Source organism: Passer montanus, unplaced genomic scaffold (genome assembly GCF_014805655.1).
Source record: "Passer montanus isolate IOZ18808 unplaced genomic scaffold, ASM1480565v1 scaffold18, whole genome shotgun sequence".
In the NCBI taxonomy this organism is placed as follows: domain Eukaryota; kingdom Metazoa; phylum Chordata; class Aves; order Passeriformes; family Passeridae; genus Passer; species Passer montanus.
The window spans coordinates 13,480,533-13,496,666 of record NW_024365381.1 but is presented as its reverse complement, the minus strand read 5'-3'; the positions used below and the strand labels follow the sequence as shown (position 1 = coordinate 13,496,666).

General features: G+C 38.7%; 1 protein-coding gene across 1 annotated transcript in view; it reads right to left on the bottom strand.

Moving 5' to 3' along the window:
* Window positions 1–16,134, bottom strand: part of CUNH11orf49 (chromosome unknown C11orf49 homolog) — a 78,228-nt gene that overhangs the window by 53,508 nt on the left and 8,586 nt on the right. Inside the window, exons 2-3 of the mRNA XM_039705123.1 lie at window positions 15,795–15,897; window positions 30–160 (exon numbers count right to left, since the gene is read on the bottom strand). Coding sequence (XP_039561057.1) covers window positions 30–160; window positions 15,795–15,897 — 234 coding nt within the window. The remainder of the gene's footprint in view (window positions 1–29; window positions 161–15,794; window positions 15,898–16,134) is intronic.

Genomic DNA, 16,134 nt, shown 5'->3' with positions numbered 1-16,134 from the left:
AGGACAGCAGCAGATGCTGGAATACTTGCCTCCATTTTTCCCCACAGTTCGGAAACACCTCCAGAAGGTCCGAAGAAAAGACGCCCTGTTATGAGGGGTCGCTTGGACAAAGCTGAACTCACGGAACAAGATGTGTGTTCCTTGCCGCACGCTGTTAAAACTGTGGACAGAAAGTCAAAACAAGAATGTTAGAAAGCTCAACCAACATGAATATTCTGGGAACAACTAGAACAGCAGCAAGAAAACCACTGGCCATTACATTTTGTGAAACCAAATCTCCAAAGTTTATACCCATCTGTTCTCTAGAGAGAACACTATTTGCAAAAACCACACATTGAAATTTAATTATAGGAATTAGAGGTTTGTGAAAGTAGAATTCATTCTAAAGAATCCCAGCAAGGAGTGTCCAAGACCCACTTATTTGAAAACAATCCATTGGAAATTGGCTTGCCAAGAGTAACTGTTGTTTATTTGACCAGAAGATGCCCTTTCTTTTAGTACCTTTGAACTTTACTGCTGTTTTCATTACAGTTTTCTTTAAAGCCACAAAAAAAATCCTCCTTAAGAGAAGCCTCAAGATATCATTCATAGGTTACTGAAAATTGACTATTGGATGTATAAAATGTACTGCAGTTGTGATGAAAAGCTGACTGACACTCACTAAACTACAATTTGCACTAATGCATTTGAAAAGAATAATAACTCTTCAATTCGACACTCATATTTTTGTATTTTAGTATAAATTTCTAAAATATGAGTTGTAAGCACTTTAGGCTAACTTATTATAGCAAACATTTGTCTTACAAAGGTTTCTCTGAAGTGCAAGAGGTTCTCCTTTGGGCATGGTAAAGCTCAACATACAAGAACAAAAGAAATGCAAATACAAACATTATATACCAAAAGGTATAATGACAGGGTTGCCTCAAAGATAGATTTTGTGCATTTCACTTGGCATCATGCAAGTGGGACAAAGCTTTGAAACACTCCAGAGAGATCATTAAAACATTCACTTGGGACAGCAGCTTAACTCTCCCTCATAGATGAGAATTAATGAAAAGATACAAGTTTACTTTCATCACAGCAGATCCTCTCCATAGGTAGCATCTCCGAAACAGACAAAATCCGGCGGTCATTGTGAACCCCCTCAGTTTGCAATTTTAAATCACCTCTTTTAATATAAAGACTTTAATTCACCTTATCCTTCATAACACAGAAAAGAGTCTCACATTTGAAAGAGAATTACACCACACAGATTTGAGCAAAATTTAAAAAGTCATGTAACAACTGGGTGTGGGTGCGTGTGTGGAGATCAGCCATTAAATTTTTACAAAAGGAATCACCATTTCTCATTTTTAATATCCTGGTTCTCAAACATATGCAAGCAAACATAATCTGTTGTCATGTGTTGAAAGGTATACAGAACACAGTTTCTAGGCCCCCCTACCCAAAAAGAAATGTAACTCAAATAAAATAAGTACAATCACCTTATGATTAAGAATCCTGGAATCAGGAATATTCTTCCTGTAACTATCATGGACAAATACAGTATTTCATATTTATGAAACCTTATTCATGCAAAGTAAAGCACAACCATTGTCCCAAGAGATTAAAGTAAATAAATAAATCATGTGCTGCATCAAAATATGCCAAAATTACACGACTATCATTGCGAGTAAAGAGTATTCATTACAAAGTGCTGTCGCTCACTGCCTTAGAGTGAACAAGTTCAGAGTAAGGTAAAGTAACTTGCAAAAAGTCCCACAAGATGCCTGTGACAAAGCTGGGAATGGTATTTCAGATCTTCTCATCCCAAACCACAGCCTGTACAACTTCTTTCATTTCTGATCTGCATTGTTTCACGGATGATTTGACAGACTGATGGAGAAAAGAAGGATATGGATGAAAAAGAAGAAACTTGGTGTAATAGAGGAAGGCAGCTTTCAGAAACATAACACCCATAAGGGAGACATTTTGGAAGAGAAAGAAAATGAAGGCACAATGATACAATTAAATGCACCAAATTATGCTGCTCAGAACATCTACAGAACATGCAAATTTTGGAAGCAGATCCTGGCACAATTGTAATGGAAAGGTCCAGACATGAAGCTAACATACTATTAATTCACAGCAGACTACTATATTACGCCTTATTTCTAATAAGCAAAAACTCCAGTCACTTGCATTTTCAGCATGGGATGGCTTTAAACCGACCAGGCAGAAGGGTATGATATCATTTGTTGCTTACTCAGTTAAAAGAGTGGGTGGATGTGCTGGAACATCAGCACACCTGGATGTGCTGACTGCCAAGTGCCGCCAGCTAGTTGAGTAAAGGAGGATTTTGTTTAACTATACAATGCAAGGATTTTCCCCCAAATGTTCAAGATTGCAAGCCTGGGAGTCAGAATTTTATCCCAGTTAAGATGCTGCATTTCAGACACACTACTTTATAAATTCCTTTTTATAAGTAGTAAAAGATCATCTCAAAGGAGCCAGCCCATGATGGAGCTATCCAGCAAGCAGCCCAATATCAAATCTATTATGACAGGGTCAAGATCACTACAAGGGACAGGAACACTATATATTTTGAATAAACTATATATATTGAAATTTCTATATCATAGGTAGATGGGCAGTACCAAAAAAACTTGGCCAACTTTTTTTTTAACAGCTGCCGAGAGATGAAGTTACCATTAATGTGGCAACCTTACAGGTAAACATTTCTAGAAGAAAGAAAAATTATGACAATCCAAAGTTGTTACAGGTATTCCAACAGCAGGTAGGGCATATGACCAACACCTTTCCTTAATTTTTATACATTCCAACAGATTTTTTTCCAATTCCTTTTGAATACAAAAATGAAATAAGCTGCACTCAGAGGAATGGCTTAAGCAAGATATCAACAATAAAGGAACAAACTTAACTATTAAGCTAAATCATTCTCAGCAAGTTGAACAGCTGCTAGATTCTTCCCTTAAGATTGCTGTCTTTCCTTTATCTGTCCTCCTCTCACTGAACAGCTCATACTGTTAGCAAAGTTAAGTGGCCAGAGCTTTTCAGAACATTTGAAGAAGAAAGACTTAGGAAAAAAACAGGGCACCTCAGTAAGTTATTACTTTGTCCTCAATCATTTAGAAATTAGTTTGGGAACCCAGAAGCAGGGAAAATAATTTTTCACTTCTCTGGTTAACTTCTTTTTTTTCCCCTTTTAGGCATTTAAAGTACAGCCATCTGCAAGAGATTCCTTCCAGAAGAAAGCTTTCAACAACTGTGCTAGTCTCCAAGCCTCCTATTGCAAACCTAATGATTGCTTCAGTCTTCCACATTACCAGTAAACAGAGTAGGCAAATTAGAAGAGTAACAGCAGTTACTAATGATGTGATTTTATTTGTCTTGCTGAAACCAAGACTACAAATTGAATTGAATGTTCATTATTTAACACCAGTTTACTGTGAGCACTCATATTTCACACAAGAATTGTTAGCAACTGGATACTCTGTTAACAAAACAGCTTTTTCCATTCACTTGTGAGAAAATCCTGAAGAAAGACAAGAGAAGAATAGAGCAAGGTTCTCAGCTGATGGGGATATCTAAAGAAATTCTTACAGTAGGGGCTTCAGGACGCTTTCTCACTCCCTTCCTTCCCGTGCCCCAGAGCAGCCAAACCCCAGAACAGTCTCCTCCAACACCACTGCTGAGAGGGCTGCATCCTGCAGCACACCCAGGCTATTCTTGTGGGATGGCACATACACGTGAGGGGAAGAAAAAATATTTGGGAGGAGACTGTGATAAAAGAGAGCCCCAGCTATCAAAAATGGATGTGCTGGGAATGCTAGCACTCAGGTGCTGCTTCTCTGAACAGAGCAGCTTTCATAAGGCTTTGTCTTTTGTGTATTTACATTTCGGCAACCTGCCAGAGTCCAGAAACTTTCAAGCACTCTTTTCAAACCTTTGGACTTCTAAATAGATTGTAAAAGTCCCAGGATGCTATGGTAACATCTCAATTGAAACCCATTACAGCAGTTAGCCTCTGCCTGCTGAACTCGGGCAAAGCCAAATACGCACAATGCAGAGTCCCAAGTCCTCGAGAAGGATGAAAGAGCTTGCCAGGACTCTGCTGTCCTCCTAGCAGGTGCCACCTTTGGTTACCATGCAAAGAACTGAACAAGCTCACAGGACCCCTCCTCTACCAAATGGAAAACAAGGAAAAATGACCATTTTTCCTTAATTGACAGCATTACTTGAATTTTCTATCAAGAGCATGATGAAGAAAAAATTTTGAAAGCTTCTTGAGCATGAACCACTTACTCACACATCCCCCCACACCCTTCTCTTGCCAGCTACACAAGTGTCTAAGTCATTAAAACAGAGTTGAGTGTCTCAAGCAAAAACAAGGTAGTCTCAAATGCAAAGTTGCTGTCAGAGGCTATGGCTACACTGACCAAAAGGTCTGTAGAGAAAAACAGTGAGGAGGATTTGATGTCAACATCATGGGCATCCCAGGATTTGTTTTTTCTTGACACATGCCCTGGACTACTTCTAATCTAGCCCCATTGACTGAATGCTCATTTGCAGAAGGAACACATCTTCCAGTTGAGCTCAATCTGAAAGGAACCCAGAGCTCCAAAACTGCTTCATTGTGTGAACTAAAGCACAGTAAGTAGGGATAACCAGGAGTATTAGGATTAGAGACTATGCTACAATGGGTAACAAAGAACTAGCTCTAGCAATAGAAAATACTGAAATACAAAAGGCTTTACAAAACAGGCAATTTCTATTGTTAAATAACTCATCCACAACAATAAAGTATCCCCAAAAGACCAACTGCACTTAGCCGCAAGGCTATGCTCTGAGATAGTAAAGTGAGGTTTACCTTGCCTAGAAGGTACCCTGAGAGGGAACACTTAAAACTGGAGGCATAACTAGTAAAAAAAAAACCAAACCAAACACTGTTGTAGTGATTAAATTACTGCTGTATGAATTTAGTTTAAGATAATTTTATCCTTCACCTCTTGGTTTAAGTGTACTACAGTATTTGCAATATTCAGATGAATCACTGGACTGCTTTTTTAGCTATCCCTCTTGGAAAGCAGTGTAGGACTACGAGCATCCCTCAATTCGAAGCCATTGTTTCAAGTGCTTTTTTAAATTCCACAGATCTTAGAACTTGGGACACTGAGGTCAGCCTCAAGGAAACCACCATCCTCCTCTAACAAAATTAGCATGCTTTTTAGGCATTTCCTTGTGAATGTGTTAAGACAAAACAGATGCTAAAAGTTATTCCTGATTACTGACTTTAAGGGAAAATAATTGGTTTTTTTAACAACTAGGCAGATAGGAAATCATTAACATTAAAAAATTTTGGCAAGATTGGGTGATATAACACTGCCAACAGAGAGACTGGATCTTTTGAGATCCTTTCTGTCTCATGCACTCAAGTTTACTTCAGCTGAAGGATGCAGAAAGGGAGAAAGGAGTGACAAATTTTAACTATGTGTTTTCAGACTTCTTGATATAGGCTAGGAATCTCTGTATTCATGGCAGACAATACAGGTGGTAGAGAGATTATCCCATGTACTGGGATGAAGGAAATTAACCACAGCACCTGTGACACAGCTCAGAGTAGGCAACGAACAAGCTTTCTTATATAAGCTTTCTTTGTAGCAAATCAAACCCTCTGAGACCAGTTTACAGATTCAGGAGAAGGAAAGGATTAAAGGAGTTGTTGTGCTTGCTTGTTATTACCCAGAAAGCCTTTATCTTTTTTAGAGTCCCTCTCCCTTAATTTTTTATATGCTAGGTCAGTAATTTAACACCTCAAGGCTTGCAAATCCCAAGCTAAAATGACTGTACTGTGTTGAATTAGTAGCCCAGGATTAAAAAAAAAAAAAAAAAAAATTAAAAGGCAAATGGGGAGGGGTGGGGACGTGGGAATCTTTAAAAACAGAGGCCTTTTGATCAGAGCAGCATCCTGCAGTTTGCTGTAACTCAAGCTGACCATTCTTACATAGCAGGAATTAAGGACTCCCCCTGCCAGGCAGGGCCCTATTAAAACACAATAGCTGTTTGAAAAGGGTAAGCAAGCTGATATGGATATAATAGGCCACATATTGGGGCCCCTTTCTACTGTGAAATAAAGCTTCTTCTTAGAATTATGAGCTGGGAAGCCTAGTATTCAGGAAGACGGGAAAGGGCATACAATGAAAGACCATAAATAGCCCTGCAGAAGCCCTCCAAGGTGCTTAAGGGAAAAGTAAAGAAGCCTTCAACCTTCTTCAAGCCTGAAGATAAGCATCAATCACTGCAGAAGCCCTCCAAGGTGCTTAAGGGAAAAGTAAAGAAGCCTTCACAGATAAGCATCAATCATCCATGACCAGCTCTTTCAGTCTGATCAGGTGCAATTTCAGACTACATGGCGTTTCAGTGAGTCTGGAGAGGTCTTGCTGGTATAAACTGAGATTTCTTTTTTTCAGTAGGAAACTGTGTAAGTTGCACACCACAGGAACGACTGCATGAACACCACTATAACTAGCTTTTATGGAGATGACTGCAAGTTGCTACCCAGCTTCCCTCAAAAAAATCTGCTTTTTTCTCCCAAAACCTAAACTAAATACATAAATAATAAATCAATCCAGAATTATAACTACATAAGGAAAACTGATAACTCTCCAAATATTTAGTATTTGTTCAAACTAGTCCAAGTTGACATTTTGGGGCAAGAAGAAACTTCCTTCCAAACTGCTCTATAACTCTCTACATTCTGAGGGTATGGGAGATGCAAGTCCTCTGTTAGCTTCATTATCATACAGCCATGATCTCTATTCTTTGGCTTCCTTTATTAACCAGTGAGTATTTCTGTCCTCCCTGTCATGTTGTGGAATTCATTCACTAGCTTCAAGATGCCATAGAAACCATACCATGAATCTGTGGCAAGGGTGAGAAGATGGCACAAAGATGAAAAACACTGTTAAAAACACAAGCCACACAAGGTAGCACTCTGATTTCCTCTTGTCTAACAATTCAGAAAGTAGCTATGGAATTGACATCACCTGGAGATGGGTTTTGATACCAAAGCATCAATATCCACCAAAGGAGGAGTATGGGTTTGAAAATTATTGAGGAACCGCACCCACCTTGAACTTCTGAGATCAAAGTAAAATGCCATGTAAAGGCAAATTGACTTCTCAGAAAGTTGAGGCCAAAGCATAAGTACAAACAAGGGCCTGCTTGCCTCATTCTGCATGAATTCTCCTGTTGTAAGACAGTTCCACATTTATAAACTAGACTTTGAGTTATTTTAAAAGGTAGCAGCCTAATCATGTTATGACTGTGATGACACAGGAAATACTGAAATAGAACTGAGTTCCTGTTCCAAAGAGATTCAATACTGGTGCCATGCAAACAGATTCTGTATTTGTTCATTTCAGCCTTCGTTTGACTGGAGAATTTCAGAAGAAGAAATTTACAACTGGTACTCTGTCATCCAATTCAGTTGCCTTGGCAAGAACTATAGCACATCAAGGACTGAGCAGCTTCCAATATTTTCATCATGGCAACAAATGAACCTTGCCAAAATTCCCTAATATAGATGAAGTTACATCATTTGACATTAATGCTAACTCTGCATTTGGAGACTGCTTAGCTAAACCACTTTGTGCTCACTACAACTGCTTGGCTACAGTGTTGACCAGCTACAGTTTGTTTAATTCACTTGAAGATACAAAATAACATTAAATTTGCAGGATGTGGTTATTGCAACTCACTAAAGCTAATATATTCTGGGATCTGTATGGTTTCAACACAGCACTACACAGAAAATCTCAGGTTCTCTCAAGACATGCAGACTTCTAGAAACTAGAGTTTTTGCTTTTTTTGCTATTGTTTAGCTTTGTTTTTAAATAAAAGGAAGATAAACCACATTTTAAAAATGTGTTTTTTAGGCTTGCAAGAATTTTGGTGTTTGATATTCATGGAGATGCAGACATAGTTAAGGGATTTTATCCTGTAAAGGATAAGGAATCCTATTATGGGATCTTATCAGATCTCACTGCTGCAAACATTTGCTGATTTTTAGAGTTTGGCATATCTAATTTAGGAAAAATTTTCCATTTGTTGGTCTTGTCCACAAGAGAACACATAAACTCTTAGCACTGCAATTAGAAATGTTCCTCAAGGTTTTCTGTGATGCCTCAACATTTTGCAGCCTAAGAATAAACACAAAAGTCCTTCTAGCAACACAAAACTGGGGAAAAACCCCAAATCAACAACAAAAAACCCAAAGCCCAACTTCAATTCTGACCCATCTTTCTTTAAAGATATTTATGGGAAAAAATAAAGTGCTCCTTAAACTTACAGTACCTGATTCCAATTTAATAAGAAGCCTTGTAGGTTTAGACAGATGTAAGCCAAGAACTCTAAAACTGATCTCCTATACACATGAAGTAGCTAGACCCATGCCAAAGTGCTTCATTAAAACAAGAACTAAACCATGTGAGTTAGTAACACAGAGAGAGGTATTGCCATTCATGAAGTTACCATGTATCCAACAGTGGTGCTCTTACTGCTTGAGATATTTATTGAAGGAAATAGTATGTTAAAAAGAAAATATTACTAACAGAAAATTATAAAACTATGCCTTTCCTGCTTAAGAATAATTTTTATACCCCTACATATAATATGGGAACGAACACTGCGTACCAATACCAACATGTCTATGCTATGTTTTTCCAAAGCTGCTATTCTTATGTGCATTTCAGTTCCCAATTTCCCATAACTAAAACAGTTTCCTTCAAAACACTTAGAGAAACTGCAGGAAATCCAATCTTTCAAGCATGTGACCAAGCATGAGGTGAGATTACTGCTTTATATACACATTGCAGATTGTATGCAAAAGACTGTAAGTAGTCCCACTACATCTGTGTGGATATATCACTATTTATGTTTCTCTTCTTTTCCTACATATTCCAACAGTGACTCAGCAAGCACAACAGAGCAATTTTCCAGAATGATGGAGAAAGTTGCTTGTCAAACAGTTATATCAGCAATGAATATCTAATTTGTATCACAGCCAGCTCTACTACAGACCTTTTCTCAGTGAAAGATGGACAATATAAGATTTCCAGGGCTCTCCAATTCTGACTTGAGGGCCCTTTCACTTCTGCAAGGATAGAAACAAAACCACAAAAGAGATGCATGGTAAGAAATGCAAGAACAGGGCAGGAACCAGCCAATATCACAGATTAAAGAAAAAAATAGCAGACTAATGGAGAAAGTAAAACTAAACAGAAGACTCTGTGGCATCCCAGGAAGGGTGTGATGCACATTGCCAGCTCAAGTCCAGCCTCTCATGCACCAGTATCCCAAAGGCCTTCTTGGCAGGGCTGCTCTCAATCTGTTCATCCCTCAGCTTGTATAAGTTCGTACATTTGAAGTCAAAGTCTGATCTTAACTACCAGCTGGAATCATATACTTTTCCAAATCTGTACTAGTAATATCATCAACTATGATGAAAAGCAATAAAAAAATTGGAAGCATAAATGAGAGTTTTACTAGAGTTAAAAACTAAAGCTAGAGAGAGGATAGTACATTCAACTCCAGCACAGAGAAAAGGCACAAAGTTAACTCAGATGTATATTGTCTTGATGCTTGTACCATTTGCCACATTCCTGGACTCTGGCTTTTGGGAAATTTCTTTCCAGTTTTATTAGCTATCCACACCACCTGTATGCAGTTGGCTTTAACCTAAAGGAAGCTCAATTTCATGGCAGATGTGTTGCATTTCAACCTTCAAGGCTGTAAGAAAAAATAAAATATACCCAATTACATAAGGTCTCCATAGTCAGCCAACTCCTGCTGCAGATATTCTAAAAAGACCACAAGCAAATATGTCATTTCCATGATGTGAAGGAATAGGAAAGAAGTGGGCCAAGACTGCACTGCTGCTCCTGTGAATCTATACTAGCAGCATCATAATCTGATCACACTGCACATGGAAATTGTCATTACCTCTCTTCAAAGAGCAAGAGCAAAGTGCAGGTCAAGTCAGTATATAAAATCAGAGTTACCATGGATAAGTACCATGTGCTGACAAGATGCTGATATCAAGTATTAACATTCATATGCTTTGGCAAATCCTGCAAATTCTTTTGTCGCCAAAACAGTATGAGAAGTTTCTTACGTAGAGTATATTACCACATAGGGCATCACTGGTAAATGTTCTCTTATAAGCTCAATTCTGTTACTGCTTTGCTACAATTCTTCCAAGATAATCCTGTTTACCAAAAAGATTTTTTACCTTTTTATCCCTCTTGTATTTCTTTGCAAAGGATACATCTGGATATCCACTCATCTGTAAGATTCTCAAGAATAAGGTAAGAAAATACTACATTTCCTAATATATTGGCAACATGTAAAAACTACAGTGGGAATTAAGTGTGTTATTGAGATTAATATATGCATTTTTTCCAGCTGTTTACTCAACAGCAGTTATCCCAATCAGCATATTTGTCAGGTTAGGACTTGTTGCAATGTTTGTTACAGAGAAACAACTCTGGGAAAATCAGGAGTTCATAGATCCTGGCTGTCACATCAAAATCCCAATGCTGTTTCTGCCATAAAGCAATTTGATAATAAAAACATAGGGTGACACATATACAGGTTCCAGACAAAATTCACATAATTTAAATCTCATATAGAGTTATCCACAACCCCAGATCTTCTACAGCTCTCACACAAAACACATACCCCATGCGCAGCGGGCAGGAGGTAATGAAATCCCATTTCTAAGGTGGGCTGGAGAAATTCAATTACAAGAAAGAGAGTTTGCCCTTCTGTCAGTGCTTCTCTGTAGAGGTGAGACTGGAAGGCAACAATGGGACTAAGAAAGGCTTTGTGTCCATTAGCAACACTCTTAGTGGAGAAATATGCAATTACTGTAGGTTCCCCAGAAAGATTTATCAACAAATTCAGTCCTGCAAATCCATGTAGTCTGTGGAGAGACACTTTCAAATGTTTCTTTCACAGCAACTTATTCACATTAGCTGCAAAACCTCCTCAGAGCTTCTGGCACAAGTGCTGTGTCTGAGCTCATGAATTCACTCTCTTTCCACTGATAACTGAAGAGCAAAGGAGAGGCAGACAGCAGTCTTACGCAGTGCCCTAAGGGTCAAGGAATCCCAAGTAAAAGCCTGTCAGGAACCATCAAGCACATTATGCCAGCTGAGATTTTCAGCCCAAAGGGCTGCTGCACAGCTAGGTCACTGACAGCAGCAGCTTGATACTGATCACATGGCTCAGTGCAGTCTTGCATTGAGCAGCATCATTTTATCTTTTTCTCTCTATAGCGGAAGACATGTAGGAATCAGGACAGGATTTGAAGAATACATGAAATGTTGTGGGGTTTTTTGCAATTGGTCAGAAGATCGTATCAGAGAGACTATCAATATTTTAGGTAATATCCTAAAAGTATTAATACCTCACAAATACTACTGATTTGCCCAAAACACAAAGAAGTAACACTAAAAAACCCCAAGAACCAATGCCCCTCCCCCAAACAGTTGTACAGAGAAATTCTAATGAATGGCTTCATCTCTCAGAAAGGGAATCTGGCACAACTTGTCAAAGCCCTAAGGACCTTCTCACTACTGTTTTTGCTGTTTGTACTGTAATTGTACAAAGTACAGAGTCGACATTCTACAATGCTAGGTGCTGTAAAGTACATGCAGTACAATATCATTTCTGTCTTGAAGAGCTTACACTATCCTTGCAAACAAGACAAAACAAGTTACTCTGAAAAGGGGAAAGATGCAGAGCAGATGACAGCAAGATGATGACGGTGATAAGGCCTACATACACAGATGCAAAGAAAAAAGAAAATTGATGGCTCTAAGCTAGCTCTAAGAATCTCTCCTTTTCATAATCAGATAATTCAGCTTATTTCCAGTTGCCAATTAAGGTTGCCTTCAGTGAGTGGCTTAGTTCTCATGGGCATCCCATCTGTCTTGTTCCTGGCCCTTCCCCCCTGCCCTCCTCCCCCAAGGGTATTGAGACTTTTTTAAAGAGGAGGACATTGTTTAGTTTACAGATTTATTTCTGTAATGTTGTACAGAAATAAAGGACTGAACAAGCCAAAAGTTTGTCTGATACCAAAGCCTGTGTCTATTGCCAGAGAAAACCAAAGAAGCAGTATCATATTTGTCCCTAAGGAAAGAGTTGAACAAATCATTCCAGCCAATCCAGACAGCAAGAGAAAATGAGGTACTTTCATTGTTAGAAGTTGATACTTCTCACCGTGATAACATCTTCCTTCCCAAGGATCCCAAACTATATAGCACTGTCAGGCTTGTTACTAGGAACAAAGCAAATGTTCCTTCCTGTAAAACAGGGCTATACACACTGCTGAGCTGGTATTTTGAATTGCCAGGCACACAACAGATCTAAAAGCAGTATCTGACCCTCAACCCTGTCACACACATCACGGATACCTTCTCAGATAAATACCGTTAAACTGTCACATAAGATCCAGCAAGGGTGTTCAAGTTAGAGCCAGCAGAAACATTCTTTACAGGAAAAGGGGATCTCAGACAGAAACACTCTTTACAGAAAAAGGAGATCTAGACATCAGCTTGCAGAGTCTAGTGGAAACAGTGCTACATCTGCAAGCTAAAAGCAAGAGTTTTTTCTCAGTCATGCTCCAGCTAGCAGGTGGTCAGGAGACATTTCACCAGAAACAAAAGAAAACAAGTGTTTTGCGACAAGAATATAGACTCAAAAAAAAAAGTCCATTCCCTTGTCTCCAGTTCATTTGATTTATCAAACAAACAATTAAAGTTATGGAAAAAACAGTTTCCTAACCAAGGTAAGTTATAACTGGTTATTATTTCTGAGCTTCCCAAAGAGTCTTGAACAGAGCAGCACATCTACCTGCATGCTGGAAGAGAAAGTTTCAGGCAAAGGGTTAGTCTACAAGAAAAGTAAAATGCACTAGCAGGAAGTCTCTTCATCAAAAAAAAAAAAAAAAAGACACACAGACTCCTTTTAAGAGCCCAGAAAATATAAAGTGGGATGCTATGCACATTCTCTCTGCGTGATCAAATGCATTAGCATGAGGGCCCTGTTTTTCTTCAGTATAGGAAAGATCAAGAAAACAGGATGATAAATAATGTATAGGGGGAACATGTTCCTTTAAGATATGTTGGCACAGACATCAGGCTGGAAGAAGCAAAGCAGCATTAGTGTGTAATTACACAGAGGGTTTTCAAGAGTCTGCATTTCATGAAGATTCAAGAGCAGAGCTGAGATTTCTCAGGCTTGTAATGAACAAATACCAGTAGCATTTCAACATATCTATAAAATCAAGATTAGTCCTAAGAGAGGCATAATTTTACTTGTTTAACTAAAAGATGTGGATTAATTGGCAGAGGGGTGATTGATCCCTGTTCCTGTAAGGGTCAGGAGTGAGCCAGATGAGGGAAGCCTCAAGGTACTCCCAAGATTGAAAACAGATGTCCACATGACTGGGACAAATGAACACTGAAAAAAGTGGGAGAAAAAACTATCCTTGAAGATTAAAACTATTCTGGAAGGAAAACTGTAGAGATCAAGATCAGTCCTCTGCAATCAGCAATCACAGTGTTAGATGGCGGATAGCAGGGAAATACAGATCCAATTCCATTTCTTAGAAACAAGTGAAATACTCATTGCCAGCAAAACACTTACTGCTTGATCCATACAGAACTAAATGACTGCATAATTTTCAATTCTGAAATTTCACTCAGGTACGCTAAGTCCCAACAAAGTTTTCTTAATTACAAAAAAACCCCAAAACTTATTGGCTCGAAGACTTGAATTGACTAATGGTAAAATGGGGCATTGCAATGCGTGATGGAAATGCCATCAGGTTGCTCTTCAGCAGTGAGTCCAGCAGAGAGGTCCATGGAACATCACTGCATTGAGAAGTATGCCCTCTGAGAGGAGTTTGGAAAATAACTAATACCTGTCCTTGACAGACTAATTTTAATTTCTGAAAAGTTACAGAAGTCATTCTTTTACCCCATAAACACTTTTTTAAAAAGTTACTCATTTGGGCCTGCCTGTTAGCTTTCTAAACCCTGGGCTTAGTGTCTAATTTTAAGTCAGTATAAAAATAGGGAAAGGACAATTTTAAAATCTGCATGTCCTAATACCAAGTCCCTTTATCTCAAATCACTGCAGCATACTTCAAAACATGCACATTCCAACCCTCTCCCCTTCAGAAAAACATCGATTATGGAAAACACTGGGATAGTGCCCACAAACCTTCTGGAATCTCACAAGTTATCTTTGAGTTTGAAGATGCTGAGACTGAAGATCAAGTTTATTTGCTTGGGAAAGAAGTGCAGCCTTCAAAGCACAGCTGGAAGAAATGTTGATAGTTGAGTGGATAAATCTTTTGGGCAGTGAGGGCACACCACCAAGCCCTGGGAGCCAGAACATATGACATTTTCATAATATGAAACTTTGCATTCTACACCCATATTGGCTATCATTTATTCTCCACTTTAAATGGAGAATCCCACACTTCAAATCTTCACAGCTCTCAAAATTACTTTGTGCTTTGGTATGGGGACACAGTTTCATCTGCTAAACTCCAGATATTTTATAAAAGAAAAAAGAAAAAAGATAACTACTAGTTCTATATTACAGAATGAATGAAAATTAATCCTTTTCCTATCTTTCATTAAATCAGAAACTCCACAAGACACTCGCTGTGAACAAGAAAACATTGTAAAAATTGCATCTCCGAAAATAAATGGGAAAAACAAGATCTCCAGCACCAAAGTCAGTCTGAGGGTTTTGCTCTATGGTGACAGTTTAGTTCATTATAATGGTCTTGAATCACTACTTATTCTTTTAAAGGTAGAAGAGGAATAGGAAGTGGAAAGAAAACGGTTATCACATTAAGATGAAGAAGTACTATAGAGCATTTTGAACAGTTTCATTGTGTGAACAACCTCTTGCTCATCATTTAATTTTTGAAGTATATATTATCAGAAGTTTAGAAAAGGCACAGAAGAGTCAGTTTGAAATTAGATGCAATAATCTGCAGAGATGCCTCAATGGCAATTTCAGCAGAGTATTTCAAAGCCACCTTGCCTTCAACTCCAGTAAAGAAATCCTGTTGCTGGGTGGAGGTCATTGTAGTCCTGCTCTTTATCTTAAGCTCTTGTTTTCCAACTGTGTGCTCAGCTGACTAATGTCAGTATTATTTTCTGTGGACAGAAAGCACACAGCTTTTTGCTCAAGAATTTTCTTGCAAATTAGTAAGAAGAGATAGTGCTCACGTCCAGTATTTAAGGACTTATGCAGGTTTTAAGGGAAGAAGAGGCATCCTATTAAAGCATTCAACAGGACAACAATCACACAAGGAGACAAACAATTCAAATTAATACTCAGGAAAAGGAAGAATGAATGCTGCTGAAACCAGCAGCAGTCTGTGAAACAGTTTGCTTCAGTATTTCTCAAGCAGTTTGATACTAACTGTCCTGACCAAGAGAAGCAGAATTTGGTTTTCCATGGTTTTAAAATCACTGTTCCCCAGAGTGACTGCTTCACATGAATGTTTGTAATAGAAGAGGTACTGAACTGTACAAAACCCACGTACATTTCCAAAACAAGCTCAGGCAGCCCTCGACTAACCCAGTATAATCCAGCATTCACAACATAATCAGCACATGTCCAGCTCCATTTTCCACATATTCTGTCTGTTTCCAAAAGCTCCCCTCAGGCTGGCCCTATTGGCAGCATCCTGATGTACTTACTATTCAGTGAAGAACCTGGCAATGCCATACTGACTAATATCTTCTCTGTTCTCCAGCAGCTGGCTCACTGCATCTTCCATGTATGTGAGGACATGTCGCTGAGCTGCAAATAAAAAAGAGTAAGAGACAGAAGTTAGACTATAAGGGGCCTTCCCGAGCCAGACAAGCCCAGCTGTGTGCCTTACACAAGACATCAAGCATCTGCTTCCTCAATTAGAGAGTGGAAGTTTCTTTCTCCCAGAAATGGATAGCAAAATTCATCACCTAAATCCTGCTTTCCTTCCTGGCTACACAGAGTTAGTCATTATCAGCACTGACTTTTTTAGAATCCCCTGAGATT